This window comes from Falco punctatus, assembly GCF_963210335.1.
Source record: "Falco punctatus genome assembly, chromosome: 8".
In the NCBI taxonomy this organism is placed as follows: domain Eukaryota; kingdom Metazoa; phylum Chordata; class Aves; order Falconiformes; family Falconidae; genus Falco; species Falco punctatus.
In genome coordinates, this window is record NC_137588.1 from 15,088,783 (window position 1) to 15,103,287 (window position 14,505).

Sequence of the window (14,505 nt, forward strand, 5' to 3'; positions counted from 1 at the left end):
ACACGCTGGTGAAAGAAATTTGATGTATCAAAACCTTTACACAGCGTTAGAAGAACTGAGCATTTACTTCAGCAGTGAAGCAAATGTTGAAGTTAGACGTAAACATGTCTTCTTTTGAAGACAAGTGGTGACTGTATAGACAAGGGGATAAAAGCTCCCTCTTATATTAGCATAACACAAAATTAGAACAAATTTTAAACTCCAAATGCAGAAGTGAGAAATAGTGAGAGGATTCTCATGTCAGAGAGCATTATGATTTCCTCCTGTGATAGCTTCCCAAGAAAACTTTGTATACTGAAAAGCAAATGCACATCTAAATCCGTAATACACCATTTCAGAGAGTTATCATGAATAGCATGGGAAAATGCTCTGGACAACTACCAGCTAGAACGAAAGGCTTTTTACTTAAAAACCTGCTAAAAGGCGACATTTAAAATAAGGATAATAAGGGCATGTTTAAATATTTATGCACAAATACGTGCACACTTTTTAACTTGATATAAGAAATTTTATTAATTGTTAATACCCACTGATTATGCTTTGTTTGTTATGAAGGTCATTAGACAGGAGAAAGACAGCTGGTCTCCATGCATATGCAACAGTAAACTGTGGCTCCTCAGACATTGCCAAAATGACTGCATTCTGTGAGTGTTTGTATAAAACACACAGGACAGGTTCTCTGAATAGTTCTGGCTGAAGTAGCTGAGGCTCTAGCTCTCACTTGCAGCCTACACACAGTTCTAATGGGTGTAAGGGTTACAATGGGGTAGAATAGAGAACAGGTCACAGGACCACAGGCTATCACAAGAGAAAATAATCTTCCAGTCATGGTGGCTTCCTGTGCCAGCAGCCCGTTTACTTAGATGTCAGCACAGAAGTTCTGCTTTATTACTCTGCAGACCCCTCAAGCTGAAATCAACTGCTACGGAGTGAGTAACTATGGGAGAATAGTGTGGTAAAGATCCAGAGCTAGAAAGGGTTGTTTTACGTGTCTATGATGTGACAAGTCAGATAGCCAGCCCACTAAAGTGCCAGAATACAGCTCCACAAGCTTTGCTGTTCAAAACATTGAGATTATTTGTAGCAGTATAAGCTGTCACTGCAACTGGTGTGGACAATTATTCGGGGAACACACAGCTGGGAAGGCAAGGAGGGCAGCCTTATTTTCATAGTAAAATGAGTTGTACTCTGTAGCAGACATGCACATAAATTGAGTTTATCCAGCCCTAATTTGGCCAATCATGCCTTAACTAATAACGGATGTAAAGTTACTCAGCTGTCACTTAGCCCTGAGTTAACCACAGACAACGTTCTGAACTGCATGTACCAGGCTCAGGTATACTTGAGAAGATCCAAGCTTTGAAATACCTGTGGGACTAGGACAGGTAAATAATAGAAGCAGGGAAGTATTAAACATTCACATCAAAACTAAATCCTTGATTATTGCTATTTACCAGCTGCTGTAAATAGATGATCATGGAAGTTTTAATGCTGTGAATTGCCTTACTCGGCAGGCTGATGTCAGTAGAGGAATTTACATACACTGAATGAAAAGGTACTTTTACAGAATAGAGAACTGTGAGGAATTGCTGAGGTAACAAAAGAGACAAAAATTACGTTATGGATCCACAAGAATTAAGTGTACTAGCCTGAAAGATTAAGACCTTTGTTTCTAATTTCAAGAAAGTCATCTTTTTCAAGTTTTATTTTGGAAAAAATGCAGTCAACAGATTTCCTAAGGATTAGAAAAAAGTTCAAATACTTTTTAATCATAAAAATATACAACAGTCCTTGTATAGTCCTCAGAGGGAGCAGAACAATTCATAATACTGTCATTTACCAATTTATTTAATCCACCTCAGGATCAATTGGTAACTTTTGAGCAATTGATGCCAGGCTCAGCCAAGTCACATTTTTACCACACTGGTAAAAAAAATAATCTTTTGAATAAAAGAAGAAAACTATGAGCTAGCTTTTTATTTACAGCACAAACTAAACACATAATCCTTAACATCACATAATTGTCAATTTCTAATTTTTGTGAAGAAGCTTGTCTTTTGATTGTTTTTTATAGGTCTGCCTGTATCACTTTGGGAGGACCCAAAGCAGTGCAGATAGTAAAAGTAGATATCTAACTTCTCTGTCCCTGTGCCTAGAGCATGCAAACTTCCCCATGCACTTCTGTGAGCTGTAGGGAAGCTGGGAGGCAGTCTCTCCTTGTACCCACACACCTTTATCCTTCTCCTCTTTCCCATTTCCTGCAGCATCCAAATGCCCCCAAAGGTTTCCACTGATTTGCTTTCCTTGTGGCAAACCCTACCACACGTAACACCAGAATCCTGGAACAAAACTTAAGTAGATTTGCAGCTCACCCAAAAGAATGTGTGACAAAAAGGTATTCATTCCTAAAATGCTTATCAAGTGAGGTTCTTCACTGGTCAGCATTAGAAACATCAGAACTATAATGCAGTCATCATCTGATGTGCTTCTTCCATACCTTAAAAGCAGCACCTCCATGAATAACAGATTTGATGAAAATCCCAAGATCAGCTCCAGTCTCCCGAGATTTGTTGCCTTTTAAGCTCACACCAAGTCCCGCAGAGCCAGAATCGTTCAAAGGAATCTCAAAGGTCAACTGCTCTGTGGTTTCTGGAGAAAGAATGCTGCAGTTTGGCTCTCCTTTCTGTTGGAGAAAATCAGGATGAAAACATGAGCAAAAAGGGGGTAGAGACAATGCATAAACTAGTTTTATCCATGGGTTGATACAAGAAACGGTCCTCTTTTCCAGAAAGCAGCTTGAAGAAGCAGCCTTATAACCAACAATGTATTTAGCTCGTATTTTGTCACATGAGCTGGCTTAAAATGTTGTTTTTAATGACCCCTAGGAATATGCCTAAATATAAGGTAAAATAGCTTAGTTCCACAAGATCTAAAACTGATGTTGCAGCAGAGTACAGCGAAGACATTTATTTTAAACACAGCTGCATTAAAAATGTAAGCCATAAAACACTCAACATCTTTACATGCAGCTCACAAACCATAATGATAGCTGTACTGTTAAATCCCAATCTCCTCTGAAAATAGTTTCATCCTTAAAAAATTATCCTTCTCTTATAGCTGTCTACAGAGGGAAGTTAAGTGTAACAAAAGCGAGGGTAAGAATTTAAAATGCAGTAACTTACTCTGCACTAACTCCCTTTATACATACTTCTATTCCATAGAGCTTTGGTGGGTTTTTTTTTTTTTCCCCTTCTGGTGTAGGTTGATCCCAAGATTTTTCCTAGATTAGACTTCTGTTTATAAGAATGACAAGTCAAGTATCCACAGCTAGGGAAGACCAGAAAGAACTTCCTTTTACTGTACATGTATGTACAGGTTTGCAGCACTGTATGTTGCCGGGGTTGGTTGGTTTGTTTTCTTTTGTCTTTTAAAGCAGATTAGAATTATAAAATTAAACAAAGTCATTTTTTTGCCTGAAAAATTCATACTGGCACTCTACAGAAATAAAACCAGAAGTGTTCATGGAAGGTATTAGTGGAAAAGACCTTATGCATCACATCTGATTTTATTCCACTCTTCCTTCTTCGTATAACACCAAGACAATTAATTAGGTAGTTTCTTGTCATTTGGACATTTTTTTTATTCTTTGTAACAGTAGTGTTAAAAAAATCAATAGGAAAAACACTATGAAAAGAAAATACACAGACAAGTACAAGCTGAAAAAGATGACTGGGGGCTGCTTTCAGCGGTGTCAAAGTCTTACGTTAAATTATCAAAGAGAAGACACACACACAAGGAGGAGTGCAGTAGCTGGGCCAATCCTCATTTTACCTAACAAGGGATCATTTCCAGGGCCTAAGCTGCAGTACATACACTATCAATGCAATTATCAGCAAAGGTGCCAGTAGTACAGATATTTTCCAAGCAGCCAAAGCAGTCCCATAAATTCATCTATTGTGCTGTCTGATCAACAAGAAGCACAATCACAGAATTGGGAGCAGAAATTAAGATCCCGAAGCAACAAATAAATTAGAAACAGTAACCACTAAGTATACATTCATTTATTTCAGATGCCCGTTCACTGATGAGCAGCAGCTACGGGCTGGAGAAGAACTGGATGAGCCACAGAGCTAAGACTATAAACCTCAATCCCAACATGCACCAAGCTCAAATTCTTCCTGGAATGTAACTACATGACATTAAGTCAACACAATTTGCCTAACTGCCAAATATAAAAATGACATAATACCAACACTGGCAACTGTATCGATGCCAGCACTCATTTCCAGTACCTGTGTTACTCATTTGTGCTTTTGTCTTTGATCACCAGAAGTAGACAATTCTCCATTACAAATCTGTCACTTTTATTTCTTAGCCGTAGATATAGAGACATCCTGAATGTAATCCCCCTAAACCCTACAAATTCATAACTACTGTGAACAATACAGAATGATAATTTCTAAATACTCCTGCTCTGACTTCCTTCAAAAGAATCAGTGTAAGGAAAACCCCCACTATTACTGGCCCTCTAACATCAGCATTTTGCAGTTAGCTCTCTCAAGGTTTTACAGGAAAGATTTTCTGCCCAGTCTTATCTTTTTCAAAACGCACATATTCTCATCAGCCAATTCAGAACTCTTAGATGAGAGCTGCACTCAAATCACAGAATCACAGAAAGGTCAGGGCTGGAAGGGACCTCTGGAGATCATCTAGCCCAACCCCTTGCTAAAGCAGGTTCACCTAGAGCAGGTTGCACAGAGTCGTCATCCCAGGTGGGTTTTGCATGTCTCCAGAGAAGGAGACCCCACAGACTCTCTGGGCAGCCTGTCCCAGCGCTGTCACCCTCAGGGTAAAGAAGTGCTTCCTCATATTCAGAAAGAACTCCTTTTGTTGCAGTTTGTGCCCGTTGCCCCTTGTCCTGTCGCTGGGCACTGCTGAAAAGAGCCCGGCCCCATCCCCCCGACACTCGCCCTTAAGATATTTGTGTACATTGGTAAGATCCCTCTCAGCCTTCTCTTCTCCAGGCTGAACAGGCCCGGCTCCCTCAGCCTTTCCTCACCAGGGAGATGCCCCACTCCCCCCACCATCTCTGTAGCCTCCGCCGGCCCCTCTGCAGCAGTTCCCTGTCTCTCCCGAACCGGGGAGCCCAGCACCGGGCACAGCGCTCCAGATGAGCCTCACCAGGGCAGAGCAGAGGGGGAGGATCAGCTCCCTCACCCTGCTGGCCTCGCTCCTCCTCATGCCCCCCAGGGTGCCATCGGCCTTCTTGGCCCCAAGGGCACACTGCTGGCTCACGGGCACCTTGCTGTGCACCAGCACGCCCAGGTCCTTCTCTGCCAAGCTGCCTTCCAGCAGGTCAGCCCCAGCCTGGGCTGGTGCCTGGGGTTGCTCCTCCTCAGGTCCAGGACCTGACATTTGGTTTTATTGAACTCCATGGGGTTCCCTCCACCCAGCTCTCCAGCCTGCCCAAGCCTCGCTGGCCGGCAGCGCAGCCTCTGGTGCATCAGCCGCTCCTCCCGGTCCTGTATCATCAGCACATCCTTTCCAGATTTGGACAGAAGAAATTTTTTTGCAGGGTCTCAGACATGTGACATGTCCCACAGCCCTTCAGGACAGACTGTTTTGTATTACTTTCCAGGTCCCCTAGGCAAGCAGTTCCTGTGTGCTGCTGCCATTCTTCCACTCTAATCTGTGACACTTGTGCCGGATTCTTGCCCCTTCTATATGTCAATATGGTTGTTTCATCTTTCCCAATACCACGAGGAAAGCGGTGAGGAGGGTCATTATCACAGAACACAAAAGCTCCCAGTGCCCATGTCTACCTTCACCGGAGCAGTCACAAATCACTTTATATTGTTACCTCAATATGAACTTGGACTTAATATAAAACTGAATTTGGCTGGCACAAAGGCTGTTATCCTGAAAAAAAAAAAATTTCAAGGAAAAGGTGGCATAGTATTTTTGTGGATTTTGTGAAGAAAAAAAATAATTTTGTTAGCTTCTTTCTCAGGAGCATCTTCTCTGTTTCACTTTAAGCTCCAATTTGTACATTAATTTCAGGCTAAGGACTTCATGCATTTGGTAACACAAACTTGCAAAAAACCCAGAGACAACAGAATCCATACCTGTCCCTCAAGCCAATATATAAAAATGAACTGGGCAGATGAGTCTGCTTGAATTTGAGTCAAGTGCTCTAATCAATAACATTCTCATTTATACAACCACTCTTCTGACCCACCCGTGACACTGATGACAAGGCCACCCCCCCACCCACCCCACCCCCCCACCCATCCAAGGCCTTAGGAGTACTGGGAGCAGCGGTGGCTGTAGGAGGCAGGATGCATCCCTCTTTCTTTGCAGCACAGACTCCATAGCAGCGCTGCGCTCAGCTCTAGGCTTCAAGAAACAAGCTGACTGGGTTCCAAAGTACAGCAATCTTAACAGCGTTGTTTAACCTTCAAATAATAAAATAAAAAAGCCTAAAAGAGGACATAATAATAGTCTTCAAAACACTTTACAGTAGCAATTTTCCCCTTTTACTTTGTGGGTAAGAAATATCTCACTTAAATAACAGGCAAGAAAATGTTGGTAAGTCTCAAAGAAAACCTTTGCCCTCACTATCTGGGGAAAAAAAGACTAAAGTGGTCACTAGAACTCTCCCGCTATAAACTTAGTAAGATAAGGTATTACATAGAGTTTTTCATTATAACTTAGTCCAATTCTGGATTCTGATACAAATAAATTGCTAAAGGCAGAGTACTAAGAACACGTAACTGAGGTGTTCCATGTTCTGCAGTATTTCCAAATTTCCTTTAACATAACTACGCTGTTCATTAGCTCTTGTTAAGTAACCTGCCAGATCCCTGTCTGCATGTCTGGATATGTTATCTATCAAAATTAAGATGTATTCAGCAGGACAGCAGACAAGTACAGTAAATTTCATCAGTATTGTTTCCTCTGCTTTCCTTAGTACCTGACTTGGAATCCGTACCATTTGACTACCATTTCCCTTGCTACAATTCTCTGGGAAACAGGTAATTTCTTCATACAAAACAACTTAGTAAATTCAACCTAAGTTTAAAAACAAGCTGCTTTTACCTACTACCGGAGAACACTAATCTTTCTTAAAGTCCGTCACAAGTATTTCTTGTTCAACATACTCCAAGTATCCTTAAAGTCTCTTTTGCATTATTTATATTCAGCCTTACCCTAAGATCCAACAAAAGTTGATTTCAAAATAATGCTAAACTTTGTTCAATAGTACTATCAAAAATTTGTTACCCATGAGGGAGGGTGAATAACCTTTCAATGATTTCACAAAGATGGGTAAGAGGAAAGGAGATGCACATCTAGCAATCAGTGATTAATTCATTATAAGATTAAGGAGACTGTCTTTATTCCCTTAAAATTGTCATCATTGTATGGCATCTGATAGCAAATGCCTGGCAGTTAGTCTGTAACATTAGGACTGCGTTGCAAATACAAGATTAAAAACTTTCCTTTGTGGGAGAATGTGAGAAGCCACATAAAGAAAAAACAGAGGAGAAACAAAAAGGGGTGAACAGAAACTAGAAGCTTGATTTCATCCCATACTCGCTAAATGGTTTCAAATTATTATCCTGATGATAGTGTTCTTCCCAAGGAATGCCTTTTCACTGATGATCAGTGCTCTGGCCATCCTTAAGGTCACAGCTCATCAATGAACTGCTTCATTTGGGCAACTAATTTCACGAGTGGAGGTCCCTCTTCCTAGAATATGTAGGTATGAATACTAAATGCTGCTAGTGACTCGCAGAGCTGGATTCCCACTGCCTCCATTTCCCTGACTTTGCTAAAACATTATCCCGAGACGCCAATACTTGACAACAGAGCAACTACCATCAGCTGAATTATGGTCTGGTAAAGGAAGTCCTCTCCAATGCACTAAACCTTGAATTCTATTAGAAATACTTCTTACCTCAGGATCTCTTATCCTAGAAGCTGAATTCACTCAAACACAGAATGAATGAATTGAGCTGCAACACAAATATGTTTTTAGCTCAGGAAAAAACTGAGTTTCATGTTATAAAATTACCCAGTCAACAACCACATCATGTATTTTCCATGACAAATGTATTCACCTCAGGCACTTCAGGAATTAAGTGACAGTATATCACTGAAGTTACTCCCTACTGCAAACATAGGTAAGTACCTCAATGATACTAAGAGGTATGATAAATGAGAAATCTTCAAATAAAGCTCTGATAGCCAAGTGGTAAGACCTCAAGATGAGCTTTGAGATGGCCCGGTCTGTACTCTTCTTTTCATACGGGTACGCTGAAGACAGCAAAAGGGATTTTAAACTCTTAATAAAACATACCTAACAGTGGAACAGGTTAAAGTAAAAAATCCCACAAACCAAACCACTAGATCACCACAAAAAATTCCACACACCCCCCCAAAAACACAACAACAAACACTTGAAAGATCTATCTCCAGTGCTCACTTTGTCCTTGTTGGGCAGGCTCTTCCTTCGACTTTGGCAAATTTTAGCCTGCCAGCTTTCAATGGCTTCCTCACCTGCAACAAGCTCTGCACATCTCAATTCCCAGTCCCCTCTGCAACCTGATGATGTTTGTTCTTTACTATTTATAGGAGTCTGCCAACCTCAGCTCCTGTTGCAAAGCTCCCTCCTGGTTGTACCATCCAGCGTTGCAGATAGTCCCTGAGCTCTCTCAACTGCTTGGGGAAGACAACAATCTCCTCTCTTTTTCCAGGCATCTTCTCCTGGACCAGAATGCAGGAGTTAAGAGAAGTCTAAAAGGCAATCTTTCCGCTTGCTACTCAGACTCAGCCATTAAACAGAACGGAGCAAACAACCGAACAGGTACCATCCCTCACAAGGGAAATCAGGACAGGAATGTTTTAATCTACTGAGATACCTGTATGGAACTTCAGTAAAATCAATTCTGACATTTACTGAACCACTACAAACTAGACAGAAAAGTTCAGAAGAGTTTATATGTAGGTAAGAGAATACAGAAATTTACCAGACTTGAGAGCAGAAAGCCCTAATGATACGTACTAAATAACATTCAGCAATGCAGACTGAAAACCTTTACCTAAGGGTCTCTGGATACATTCGATTAATTGATGTTCTGCCAATGACTTGACTTAATTTTAGAAGCACATCTATACCTCAGGTCTCTGATTTCTTAATTAAAGGTTATAATAAAGGATTCTTAAAACAACCTATAACCTTACTGGAACATAATTAAGTCTCATCAACAAATTCTCAGTATTTTAAAGAATGGATAGAATATACTTTCAGCCTTCCCTTATCCTCAGAACATGCAAAAACTGCTCAGTCACCACTGCAAGCAAAATTGTAACCTTTGAGAAAGGTACCGTGCATTGTATTCTTCCCCTTTCTACTTAGCCCATGGTTATAGCTACTCAATAGCATGTCAATCCTCTCTCTACCATGGGACACACACTTTCAATTAGTCCTTTTATTTAATCTCACAATGCCTGTTCTCATTGACCATGGCACTTTTGATCTGTGGATTTATGATAATCTAATGTGTATCTCTCACTGGAAAGGTTGCCTTATTTATCCCTATTGTTCTTTTGCGAAAAGAGAAGCTTACAAAAAAAATTAGCTCCCACTTAAGGCAGGAAGGAAATAGCATTTGTTTAACACAACAAGAGACCTTTCAGTACCTGTCTGGTGCCCTTGACCAACACACTATTATGGTCTCTCAATATGCTGGCTGCCCCTTGCCTGGCTGCTCATTTCTGATAAGAGATGCCAACTCCCTGGAGGGCCATTCAGAGCCAAGAGCAAAAGCCAAGGGACCCAGGAGGGTTATTTTCAAAGGCTTATGAAGGAAATAAGACATTTACATGCTTTTGCAATTATTTTCTGGAAAAAAACCCTGTAAAAATGAAAGAGCGGCATTTAAATTGTGGCATCACATAACTATTATTGGCAGAAATGCTTGAGAAGAAGATACCTCCTTATTTGCACTATTCTCTACGTTCTTCACAAAGCTCAGCCACAATTAAGAAATACTTCGCTGACAGCTCAGTCATTCACTCACTATAAAATCTACACTGTATTTTCCAATATATATACAGCAACACTCTTGGAAATAATACTTGAAGGTAATGCACTGCTGCAATCCTGTCACAATCTAGTAAATAACTGAAGTCATCGCTGTATGTATTCATCTCTAGCATTTCTGACAGACGCTTTCATGTTGGAATCATCTGTATTCCGTACTGCAATAAAAACTAAATTGTTACTAATGGCACACCCTGCTAAGACAAAAAAGCCAATAGCAAATCCATGGAGATATATTATACTGTACTTGGGATACTTTTTACATTAACACAGTACACTACAAATTTGTGTCATATTAGATAGAATGGTTCTGGTTTGAATTATGTAGACTGTCTGGAATTATAGCTTCAAAAACTGACAAAACTAGATTCAGCTCTTCATCCAAGGCAGGTACATTGCATTTCACAGTTTATTATTTGATGTCACAGGACACTTCAAAAACGGAGATTCTCCAGTTTGCTTGACATGCCTATTTAAGATCCCACAGCAAGTTTTACCCAAGGGAATAGTTTGTCCTTGCAAAAGAGCTTTGTAATTCAGTGTGGCATTGCTCTTGAACTTTTACAAATGCAGTCTCACTTAACCTTTTAAGTTACATAACTGTAGGAAACAGAGGGAGAACAGCTAACTAGTTCAGTCCCCAGTCAAGATGTGTCCCACTGTGAAAACACCCGTTTTCATCCCCCATATTGGGTCAGTCATGTGCTTAACCCCCTACTGAGCTGGAGCCTTATGCAATAATAGACCTTGCCACTTGGATCCTAAAATCTTATCATTCATGAAGATGGAAGACTGCACGGTATTTTCAGGGTGAATTTAGGATTGCTGTTACTGTACACTTTCAGAATACATTCCAAGTCACAACACTGTGATGTACAAATCCAACTCTTTACTCGATTTACTGGTTACTCTTTAAAAAGGATGGTAAACAAAGCAATAAACAGTGTATAATTCTTTTATTTCTACTTCAAACACCACATGCACACGTTTCACATTAAGCCAGCCTAGGAAAATTTTTTCCATGGATTCTTAGGCAGAGAGACTAATAAAAATTTTCATATGGTATATGGAATAAATCTGGTGACCCTTGTAAATGGCAAGGTTCTCCAGTTGCCAGCAGGATGTAAGAGTTGCCCAAATACTTCAGTTTTATTAAACAGAAACACTGTAAATCTGGACAACTGCACTTGAAGTGTATGAAGATTCAATTTCTGTTAAAAACCAGATTTTATATGCCTCTGTTCTGATGTATACATACTTCTGATTTCACAGATGAAAGTGGGCTGCTAAACAATTCTGGACAACACCAGAGCCGAGACTGATGCTATCAAGTAAACAGCCCTGAGCAGGGCTCCTCAATTTAGGAGTTTTGGGCAGTAATCCTGTAAGCAAATACAGTATCTTATAGTATGCATAACATTATGCTTTTCTCTCCTTACTTGTTTGCACTCTAACATTTTCTTTACCAGCAGGCAGAGCACCATCAGAGGTTCTTGCAAGCAATGTGTGCTATGACCAGAGCTTTTAGACCATCCTTTTAAAGTTCCTCATATTTGCTGGAAAATAGCAAGACTGGGATCTGAAAGACGAATCATGGCTGGATCGTAACACTTTGATGGGCTTGACAGAGAAAGCAATAGTAGACCAGATAAAATAAGGTCTCTGCAGCCTCGAAAAGGCTGGCTACTGCTATCACACAGAAAAGCACAGTAAACATGTTTGCTGTGTTGGTAGCTATATTGGCACTTCACAGCATGTAATAGCTCATTCTGCCAATGCAAAATTGTTGGATCTAGTTTAAAAAAAAACCAACCCAACACTTTTTAAAGATACATGAATTATTCAAGCAACTCATTCTGCTTTGGTAAGTTGAGTCCCACCAAAACCTGGGATAAATAAAAGGATACTTTTTGCCACACCTTCTGTTCACTGTGACCAAAGACTGTCACGTTCCTTCTAAACAGTGATCTCTTACTGACTTTTATAACAAGGACAGTAACTAATTAACAAACATCCACGCACAGTACTGTTTCCAGTACTCTAAGCTACAATGAACTAGTAACGGTCTTCTGAAATACATAATTAAAGTTGAAAGCCTTTCAGGGGCTGCACTACACAGTTTTTTCACTCTAAAAAGACACATTTCTGTAGATAGAACTTAAACTCATTTCACAACTGTTCTAGATGAGAAGAATCTAAAGGACCAAAATTAAACACTTTCCTTCAATAGTTCTTGGAAAAAAACCAGGACTTTTAAAAATCTACGTAGTTTATAAAGTTATTCAAGATTAAATGTGCCATGTATATTCACAATATCCTTCTCTTCATTATGCAGAACAATTCAAGAACTGAATCTTGTGTATGTTATTAAAATCCAGTGTATGAATAGTGACCTTTCCCTCTCCCATCAGATTTGTATCCCTTTGAATAGAGGTAACACAGCAGAGAATTGGTACTTGCTGGAATCACTTTCTGACTGAAGTTATTTGAGCATTTCTAATTAATTGAGCACTAGAATCACTGGTCTGACGTACAAAAACAGGTGCAAAATGGTTAAGTCTAGGGTGAAATTTCACCTATTATTTCCTGCACATAAAAAGGCAAGAAACAATTAAAAGGAAGTAATAGAAATTAAGCTTTGAATATTAAAAGCAAAAAATAAAACACTTCAGGCAAACAAATCCTCCTTCAGGCACAGAAGTTCAAGGTAGTGGAAGGAATTAACTAGGGGAAGACTGAAACATAAAAGTTAATCACATGGTGAGAAGAAAAAATGCTTAATTGAACTTGCCACTCATCTTGCTTCCTTCTATCCTGTGTAGTGTGTGTAAAAAAAAGACTCAAAACTACAGATCTACCACTATATTATATAGATTGTTGTAAAAATGCTGGTTTGCTCCCTTTCCTTCTCCACTCTTCAGGGATCAGTGAATATGTGAAGAAAACACAGCAACAGTGACTACAGTTGAAACTAGTAAGTCAAATCTACCTTTAAACAAAAAATAAATAATACGCAAAACTAGAAGGGAACTTAGAGAAAAATGCATCAAAATATTTTTGGTGCTATACTATTTCTGGCAATTGCAGAACAGGCACGTTTGCTTATGTTTGTCTTATCCACTATCCTGAAGGCTCATGAAAAATAACAAGAATAAAGAATTGCATAGGGTCATGGCGCAGAATGGGTTACACCAGAGCTGTTCTCATTCAAGTAGCTTTGATTATTTTACAAATGCAGGGATAAAGAAAGAGAAGGGGGGGAAAGGGATCTTCCTATCACTATCAGAAGAAAAGGTACCTTCAAATCACACATTTTCCCTGGAGAAAAAACATGATGCAACAAATACACATGATCAAAACCTCGTATTTTCAAAACACAATGGGGTGATAGCCACAGTTTTATGTGTATTCTATTTACTTTGATAAGAGCTGGAAAAGCCAAACCTGTTCAAGTTAAGCTAATTTCTCTCTCTAATATTCACTATCCTTTAGAAAACCATCACTGTTACACAGTTTAAAACCCAAATGCACCTTTAAGAATGCACTAATCACCGGCCACTCAGTAGACTGTGGTAATTAAGTGAATCAAGATCTTCCCCTGAGTTTTGGAATCAGCTCTTTACTCAGCTGCTACATTGTCAACAGCTGGCATGAATTACTGGGAACATTTGGCTAACTGGATAATAAGAAGGACAGCCTGTGGTTGGTCCAAATTCTACTTCACTGATCTGCTTCAATAAAATAAAATCTCATTAGATCCTCCTCTTTTTTTTTAAAGCAGCAACAACACTACAAAGAATGGGCTTTCTATTTTATTCCCTCATTATGTACAAACAACGTAACTGTACAACTCTCAGATATTGCATGGGGTAGCGTAACTGAAGCCCCAATTCCCTGTAACCTAGTGCCTGTTTGCAACACTGATTCAGCCTTAGCCATACATACCACATCTCTGGGCTGGTGTGGTGAAGGTTTTGCGACCCTGAATATATTCTTTTACTTGCTAGCAATTCATCAGCATAGATCACAGTAGCAAAACCCCCAAACTCTGCTCCCATCTAGTTTACTGAAGAGAAAATACTCATGAGACCAAGCTTTCTCCAAACCTCAGCTTTGTTACAAGGTAAAGTCAAATTATATTATTACAGACCCACGTGATCAAATGCCACCCGCTGTTGCTTTGTGACATTATTTGCTTTGTGCCCATGCAGCTATCAAATTCTCTCTAGAAATCAATGTAGGCACCTGATTCTAGCGGAAAAACATGCTTGGAAGTGGTTTTGTGCATGGTCTCCAGGGGGTCCAACTTCCAGAAACATCTTTGGCACAGAAAGCTATGGGGAGTGAGCACATTTAATAGGCAGTCCTCCTTCTCCTTCCAACAGGTAACAGGGAACCTG

At 39.8% G+C, this 14,505-nt stretch overlaps 1 protein-coding gene across 5 annotated transcripts in view; it reads right to left on the bottom strand.

The window, feature by feature from the left end:
• PARD3B (par-3 family cell polarity regulator beta) overlaps positions 1-14,505 on the bottom strand; it is a 412,825-nt gene that overhangs the window by 202,416 nt on the left and 195,904 nt on the right. For all 5 annotated transcript variants that reach the window (XM_080400254.1, XM_080400256.1, XM_080400255.1 and 2 more), the window contains one exon: positions 2,498-2,683. In XM_080400254.1, the coding sequence (XP_080256380.1) occupies positions 2,498-2,683 (186 nt within the window). The remainder of the gene's footprint in view (positions 1-2,497; positions 2,684-14,505) is intronic.